We start from the raw sequence: 8,861 nt of genomic DNA, 5'->3' as shown, positions 1-8,861 counted from the left end.
AAAGAGGAATTTGGGGAATGGCTTAGATGTTTGTATTTCCAGGCAAAGCCTCACCATTTACTCTTGGAACTTTAAGAAGTTTCTTAATACAGAGGTGATGCAATTTTTTATTGCAAAGTTTATTCCCCCTTCCTCTGAAGGAGCATTTCTTGAAGACCAGCATCTTGGGCATAGAAAAGGACATTGGACAGTTGATTCAGAATTTATAATGATCCAACATGTCCATGTATTATGTAGGTATTTTAAGTGAATTGTTTTTGAAGAACTACATGCCAAGACAAATGAAAGAAATTACACATTTCTAGCTAATGCCATAACAGCAAGTAGGAATGTGATAACAGTTGATAGTGTTCATGTAGATAATCTGTTGAATATTCTTAGTTTAGATCAAATGAACAGATTGCTTTTTATTAAGAGTGGTTTTCATGACTTAACGAATCAGTTCCTGCTGAATGGCAGTTAGAATTCAGTCTTTCACGTACTTACGATGTTGGTAACTTTTGTATGTGAACTGAGCGGGACTGCGGGGTGGGGGGGTGTTCGGTTGGGGGGGGGTTGTTGTTGGTTTTAGAATGAGTTTTGTTGTTTAAAATGCCTTGCCATAGTGCTCTGGTTGCAGAGTCTTTGGAGGTTCACATATGTTAATACAATCTTTATTATAGCTGCTTCTGTTTGATTATGACAAAGTGGAATTGGCAAACATGAACAGACTCTTCTTCCAACCTCATCAAGCTGGATTAAGTAAAGTGCAAGCAGCAGAGCATACTTTGAGGTATAACTTAGAGAAGTGGGTATCAAAATGTATTTACCCAGGATGCTGCTCCAGAAAACTGACGTTTCATTCTTAATCGCTCACGGAGTAGCATGATCTAATTTGGAAAATTGGGTATAAAATAGTTGTGGGAATGATTGATACTTTAAGGACATTTTTGTACTGGCCAAAACCTTAATGTAAGTCTACTTTTTAAGTATAGCTGATTTTGCTCAGAAGCTTGGTATGAACTATACCACTTCGATATGTTGTGATTTTTCTTTTCTCATCTAATCTGTAAGTTTTTGACAAATATGGGCATATTCTAGACTTCAGACTGGAAGCTTAAGACTGTAACTACACTTGTGAAGTTAGGGAGTAGAATGCAAGTTATCATTGTATTTATTAACATTGACTCATATTATTTCCTCCATAAGGAATATTAATCCTGATGTTCAATTTGAAGTACATAACTACAACATCACAACGCTGGACAACTTTGAACATTTCATGGATAGAATAAGGTAAAATCTCTCACCTTCTGCTGGTGTGTGGCTCTAAATACACCCTCGCATTTTTATTGTTGGGTTTTTTTCAATTTAATGACTTCCAATTGAAAACCAGTGGGAAATATGTATATATGAAGACACTTCTGCCTAGATCTTTTCTCTAGAGTTGGCATTTATTTCTACTGTTACATAGTTATATTTTATATTAGTGCATCTTTAGATTTCCAATCAAAGCTTCAGGTCTTACAGGCTTTTCCCATTATAGAAAACAGATCAGATCATATTTTGACTGCTCTGGAGTAGTTTCAGGTATGCTTTATAGAATGAAGAAAAAATAGTTATTAGCAGATCTCACAGAGAAGTTCTGAAATAACTTTTCCCATTTGCAGTTATGTTGTGCAAAGATACAATTCTCCAATACTTTGTACTGAGAGTGTATACTATATAGAACTTCTTTTAATCTAAAATGCCCATATATTTAAATCCCAGCTTCAGCATGCTGTTGTTCCTACTGTAGATCTAAGATGCTAGTTGTATCCTGTTCTGCATTTGCTCAAGTTTTGTTAGAAATACACTTCCCACGTGCTTCTGTACTCTAAAGCAGCATGTTGATTGCCATGTTGGTATTTTGTTCTGCCAGCAATTTCATGCAAAGTTCTGATGCTTATTTCAGTAATGGTGCACTAGAGGAAGGGAAGCCTGTCGATCTTGTTCTAAGCTGCGTGGACAACTTTGAAGCTCGCATGGCAATTAACACGGTAAGGCCATCGAAGGCATGAGCTTGTGGAGGTCTATTTTTTCCTGTAAATAATGTTAGGAATTGTGGGGACTAGAGAAAAGACAGGAACCTACCAAGAATATTCTAAGAAATTTCCTCCTTGGTTTAAGGAAACAGAATCTGAGCTTTCACCCAGTTCTTATAAAACACATTTTATGTGTATAAATATAACTGTAGACTTTTAAGTTACTAGCAGCTAATGGTTAGTAAAAAGGTTAAGTGTCATAAGCCCTCTTTGTCTTTCCAGATTACCCTGTTTATATAAAGGTATGATCAAAGCCTGGTATGTTAAATCTTACAAACTTTTTAAAGACTATGTGTAGCTAATTGTATACTTCATATGACTTTTTGTATACTAAAAATGTCTTAAGACTGTGTACCTAATCAAACTGTTTTTCTTTATAGTAGCAGCCAATGTAGGGTATACGCCAAACGCGTGTTTTCTGTTACCCTGCAGCTAACTTGATCCATAAATTGCATGCACTGAAGGTACACAGATACACTGTATCCATGCCTCTAAAGCAGTTTGTGCAATTAGATTGTGTAGCGTGCTAGTAACTGGATCACTAATGCCTGTATTTGTTCAAAAATCTCAGGTCCTCAGGAAAGCACAAAGGGCTGGCTTCACGAGGACAACTTTAATTTGTCCTTTGATTTGTCCTTTGATAAACAATTTCTATTCTACCTTTTCATGTTCCTTTTTCTGATCATAGCCTTTTTGTCTTAATGCAGGAAGATCAATGTGTTTAATCGCTCCCAATTTACAACGTGGTGGGTTTTTTTTTTTTCTTTTCATTAAACTTCTGCAGTGCTGATGTGTGTGTTTCTGTGTTTATAAGGCCTGCAATGAACTTGGACAAATCTGGATGGAATCTGGAGTGAGTGAAAACGCAGTGTCGGGACATATACAGCTGATTATACCTGGTGAATCTGCTTGTTTTGCGGTATGCAGTGCTCTGCTGAATTGCTTGTTTGTCTTTTAAAGCAGGATTGGAAATATGAAGATTAGCTGGCTAGTGAATGTGATCCTGGCACAGCTGGTGGAGTAGCTTAAAATTTTGTGTGATCTGTGGGGGGTTTTTTAATACTTTTTTTAAACTTAACTTCTTTATTTCCCCTCAGTGTGCTCCTCCACTTGTAGTTGCTGCAAATATTGATGAGAAGACATTAAAACGAGAAGGAGTTTGTGCAGCTAGTCTTCCTACAACTATGGGTGTTGTGGCAGGAATTCTTGTACAAAATGTTCTGAAGTAAGTGACTGAGTTGTTACTATTCAATGTACAGCACAGTAAGAGAAAGAAATCTGAGGGAACATTTCATAATGGTGGGTCTGGCCTGTTTCCTAAAGGTATCATTGGACAGGGCTGAAATATACACTGCTTGAATCATTGGTGTGTTTACTTTGGAGCTGCTGTTTTTAATAGAAGTTTTCAGGGGTAAGAAAAAGTCTTCAGAGTTTTCCTAAGAATTTCTATTACTGCATACGCACACGCACATTTTTTTCTTAGTTCTGCATTTAAACATGCTCCCATTTGACATCATTAAGTTATACACAATAAATGCTACAGTGCTGACTTGTCTTTGAAGTTTCATATATGGACAAAGAATAAATAATTTCTCCTGCAGTATTTGTATTCTAAAAACCTGAGGTGAATTAAAAGTAGTTATATAGCATGTAAAATGACATGTTTTAATATTTTCAAAAAGTACTGTCACATGACTCCAACTGCTAAAAGAACTGCATGTATCTGCAGGGAAAATATTTGAACAACTTTGTACTCAGTTTCAAAATGATGCACCGTGTTTTACAAGCATCTTTGAGAATAGGGTCTTATTTAGCCTGGTTTTAGCCTTAGCTTGGTTTTGTCAGTTATCCAAAAATTTCTAGTTACAAAGACTAAAAGTACCATTTGCAAGTGTGCCTACAAACAACAAAGCTCCATTTTCAGCTGTGCGGAGAGAGGTATTATATAAAATTGCATAGCAACATGTGTTTTTCTTTAATGAAGAATGCAAACATTGCAGCTTAATTTAAATCTTTATTTTCATTGCAAATCTGACCCTACAGAAAAGATGATTACACTGGTTCTGATTAGCTGTTGAAAACTCTCCCATTGTAATACAGGGTACCTGAGTGTTTCAAGCAATGGATTAAGGCACAGGAGAAAACTGCTTACATACTACTCTAAACATGTTTTTTCTGAGACTGTAGCTGACTTGTTCTCACACACTTACACCACAAGAGGACCGGGTTCTATGTTGACGCAGTTAAGCTGTTGTCGGGTGACTACAGCTTATTTTAAGACTATTACAGTAACTCTTTACAACTTCAGTAGTGTGAAAGCGTATTCTAAAAGTTCTTTGAGGAAGAATTATTCTTTGAGCAACTGAATTTTTAGGTTTGCACCTGTATATAAGGGCCTGCTTTCTCTGTGTTTGTAGATACCTGTTAAATTTTGGTACTGTGAGTTACTATCTTGGTTACAATGCGATGCAGGATTTCTTTCCAACTATGTCTATGAAGCCAAACCCACAATGTAGTGACCAAAATTGCAGAAAACAGCAAGAAAATTATAAGGTAGAGCAACTGAATTTTTAGGTTTGCACCTGTATATAAGGGCCTGCTTTCTCTGTGTTTGTAGATACCTGTTAAATTTTGGTACTGTGAGTTACTATCTTGGTTACAATGCGATGCAGGATTTCTTTCCAACTATGTCTATGAAGCCAAACCCACAATGTAGTGACCAAAATTGCAGAAAACAGCAAGAAAATTATAAGGTAAAAATGTTTTTGTTCTCCCCCCCCCCCCCCCCATGCTTTATAAAGCTACAGATCTGTAGTAAAAGAAAATTTTCATTGCTACTCCAATTTTCAGCAGCCTTGTCTTCAGATGGTTGCATGTGTTTCTAAAAATACAGTACTCAGTTATCTTAAAGCAAAGGGTAGGCAGAATGGCTTTCATTCAGCCAGATAGTATTTTCTTCTACAATAATTGCTCAGCCTTTCTGGCAGTCATGTATTTTTGAGTGTTAATGGGTTTGGTTATTTTTAACTTGCAGGTATTCTGCCTTTTTATGCCTAACAAAGTTCTAAATGGTGACTGCATATCTTAAATATTAAAAGAAGTGTGAATATTAGATTTGACCTTCTTTGCTGTTTTTGAAAATTGGACTATTACATAATGTTTTTTATCTTTTTGTGTTTTTCCTTCAGAAAAAAGAAGCTGCACGACCGAAACAAGAAGTAATTGAAGAGGAAGAAGAAATAGTACACGAAGACAATGACTGGGGTAAGTAATCAGCTGGAGACTAAATGATGTTCCCAGTACCGAGATTCAATTAAAGTCTTTGTTTTGGGTGAACACACTGTAGGGTACATAGACTTCTTATGGTTCCTGTTTTTTGTAACTTACGCTGCGTAGTTACTGCTGGCTTTTCACAGGTTTTGACAGTAACGTTACCACAACTTGATGATGTATTTTTAGTGTAATGTGCAGGTTGGCCCCCGCCGTTTGAATACAAAACTTCCTCAGAAGATGGTCCGAAGATATGAAAGATGCGAGAAGATGTATTCACTGTGTGTTCCTTTTAAATATGTAACTAAAGAGCATTTGTCATTTCCATAACCACTGTGCTGAGGCATCAGCCTCAGAGGATTTTTATATTCCTCTGAGGGCTTTAAATTAGAAGGAATTGTCTTAAGGAATGGTAAGCGTGTTTTAGATAACCATTTCAAGAATGGATATATACACTCTGTTTATTACATGATATAGGAAGTAATCTCAGCTTACCATTGGGAGAAGTGTCCTCACGGTAAGATTTAAATGGTAAGGACAAGGGAGTCCTGTAGGAGAGGTGCCATTCTTGTCCGTCAGTTACCTGTACAGAACCATTTCATATATTGTAAAGGGAAAATATTTTGTATTGATAATGGAATGAAGTAGTTGAAATCAAAGGTCTTTCTGCTTCTAAATTTTTTTCTATTTCGGAAAAGTAGCTGCTGTTTTCCTCTTACTGTGATAACATAGTGATTAAAGAACTTTTTCTTCTAACTTGTAATGGAGTTCTCGATTCCTTCTAATGCAAAGGCATCGAGTTAGTATCAGAAATTTCAGAAGATGAGCTGAAGGCTGCATCTGGCCCCGTACCTGAGCTTCCTGAGGGAATTACTGTAGCATATACTATCCCAAACAAGGTAATGTATTTATTCTTTATGAATTTTTGAAGTACATGTTGTAGATTAAATTTATAATACCAGCCAGTTTGGTTACCCTTTAAACCTAAAATAAAATCCCATCTTGAACAATTCCAGTGAAACTGTACCTCAGTACATCTGATTAGTGCCTTCTATGGTCCAGTTTTGTGTTTCTATGAAGTATGGATGCTAGTGTGAATGTAGTTTTGAGGTGATAGGAATGAATGTGTTTGGGGGGTGGGGGAAGGAAAACAAATGTGAATTTCTCAGTTGATCTTTTGGTGACTAATGAATTTTTACCATATTTATCTTGTAAAAGCTATACGTAGTCAAAGAGCAATTAGTGTACCTGGGGAACACAGACTCTGTGTGTATTGCAGCCAGAACGTTCTAGATCCTAGTCAGAATAGTTTACAATTTAAGCTTATAATCACTTAGGCCTAATCTTGCAATTGAGTCCTTGGTTTTAGGAAAATGGTGTGGTATAATGGCAATAAAGCTTATTTGTGTGTGGGTTTTTGTTTGCTATTTTTGTTGCCAACTTTTTCTTCCTGTTCCTAATAGGAAGAGAATTTGAACACTGAGGAAACGGTAGCAGAGTCTGAAGAAAGCCTAGAAGAACTCATGGCCAAAATGAGAAACATGTAGCAAACCAAATATTAAGTACAACTTTTGGGAGTTTGGATTGACACTGGATTTTGAGAAGACCAGACTTTTTTTTTTTTTTTTTAACCTCCACTGAAGCTTATCTTTACATTTCTGATGAAGTGGAACTGTTACAGGGGCAGGAAGGAAGCTTTGTTTATATTCTGTTGTCTATTCACGTCTAGGGATTTGTGCTACTACAAATTTTAGTTTCTCAGCGTTGCTAGTGTCCAGATACTCAGTTGAAAATACAAGGAGATGGATAAACTAACAAAAGCAGGCATAGCACATTGTATGCACTATCACGTGATGAGAACAGTACATAGTGTAGGACAAGTGAAAGATGAAGTCTGCTGGAGTGGATTGAATAGGTCAAGGGCAGATGATGACCGTGCCTCACTCATATTGCTGCTCCCGATTTTCCAGGCACTCGTACTCGTCATTCACTGGTCTCTGTAATTTCTTGGTGTGGATCGTGCTGTGGCTACTTTTTCTGAGTAAACAGAACATTTCAGCCTTTTCATCTGCCTTAAATATCTCTGGAATTTTTTTTAAACTTCCCTGGTTTTATCAATGTTTTACTACTGCTTGCTCTTAAATAGCTGCCTATATGGTTTGTATATGACAGTGCTTGTAGTATGCTGCAACAAGGCAAAGTCTTTTGTTAGTAGATAATTATACTAGCAGGCTGGGTATTGGCATGCCACTATTTCAGCTGGCAGATGCTTTTCATGACAAAATCTGTATGAATTACCAGCAGCATTGGAGAGAACAGGAGACTTTGTTTCTCTCTTCAAAAATCTAAATACTATATTTTTGTTGGTTATTAAAAGTTTAGCTGTAATTCTGATTCATCCCCATCATATGGGCTATATTAAGGAATATACTTAATCTGAGTTTACATAGGAAAGCTTCTAAAATTAGATGCTCTAAACTTTGTTTAGTGTTACAAATATCTTCTGTGGAGTAGCTGAGCTATTGTATTTGTCTTGTAAATAATGTTAGTACAGTCGTATTACCTTTTAAATTATCACATGTTAAACTGACCTGTAAATGTACACATCCTGTAGTGCCAGTACCCTGCAGAACTGCAAGTGTATCAATTTCAAATATTTTACCTGTTGCGTGTGTCTGATATAGGACTTGATCGTTATTAGATTTGGCTTAGAAGAATGTAAATTTCAGCCTTTGCAGTATAATACAAATATTTCCAACTTGGGCTCCTCAAAAAACCTTTCCACAGCATGATGCAGCCAACACAGAACCAGCTAGTAATGGTAGCAGCAGTATCCAACCAGCATGTAAGAAGAGAGTAATACTGGGGAGGTGCTTCTGTTTCTTAGGGCAGCTGACTGAATACTGAGTTAAAAAAATGTTTGATTTCTAAGCAACGGTTACAAACTTCAAAACCTGTTTCCTCCACAGCTGACACTAGATTATATTATATACATGAAAATGATCTGTGAAGTTAGTGAGGGAGCTTTTGGGTGGGTTTTGGGTGTGGTGCATTATACTGTAAAATGGAAGTGTTTTTTTGGGATTGAGTTCAGTTTTGGAGAAACCGGATTTTAGAAATGAACTGTAAAGAGGGATGGGAAACAGAAAAACGAGATCATTAAAAAGGTACATACTTGAATCTGTGTCACTAAGTCTACGTTAGCTTGATCCAAGTGTCAATTTAAGTGTTAATTTACATTTCTTTGTGACTTTACCTTTCTGTTGGGAACAATAAAAGTGAGGCACACACCTGGCTCTGGAGATCCTGAGGCAAAAGGTTGACTCACTTCTACAACAGCTCAGTTAATCTTGACTCTTAACTGTTTGGCTGCCATGACTGCTACCACATGATTGACAGCTTTACAAGAGGCAACTGTTTACCATTTTACTTCATGTACAGTTTTATGAGCAAATTAATACACTTTTGTATGCCCACTTACAGAGTATGCAAAATGGTTCTCGTGTTACTTTCAGACTTTCAACTTGT

The 8,861-nt window shown here is 36.6% G+C and overlaps 1 protein-coding gene across 1 annotated transcript in view; it reads left to right on the top strand.

The window, feature by feature from the left end:
• UBA5 (ubiquitin like modifier activating enzyme 5) overlaps positions 1–6,956 on the top strand; it is a 9,878-nt gene extending 2,922 nt beyond the window's left edge. The window contains exons 4-12 of the mRNA XM_009280400.2: positions 663–772; positions 1,189–1,275; positions 1,934–2,018; positions 2,878–2,982; positions 3,161–3,288; positions 4,481–4,616; positions 5,252–5,327; positions 6,126–6,232; positions 6,797–6,956. Coding sequence (XP_009278675.1) covers positions 663–772; positions 1,189–1,275; positions 1,934–2,018; positions 2,878–2,982; positions 3,161–3,288; positions 4,481–4,616; positions 5,252–5,327; positions 6,126–6,232; positions 6,797–6,880 — 918 coding nt within the window. The 3' untranslated portion in view covers positions 6,881–6,956. The remainder of the gene's footprint in view (positions 1–662; positions 773–1,188; positions 1,276–1,933; positions 2,019–2,877; positions 2,983–3,160; positions 3,289–4,480; positions 4,617–5,251; positions 5,328–6,125; positions 6,233–6,796) is intronic.
• The last annotated feature ends 1,905 nt before the right edge of the window (positions 6,957–8,861 follow it).

Source organism: Aptenodytes forsteri, unplaced genomic scaffold (genome assembly GCF_000699145.1).
Source record: "Aptenodytes forsteri isolate BGI_AS27 unplaced genomic scaffold, ASM69914v1 Scaffold523, whole genome shotgun sequence".
Taxonomy (NCBI): Eukaryota; Metazoa; Chordata; class Aves; order Sphenisciformes; family Spheniscidae; genus Aptenodytes; species Aptenodytes forsteri.
This window is presented reverse-complemented; position numbering and strand designations above follow the sequence as displayed.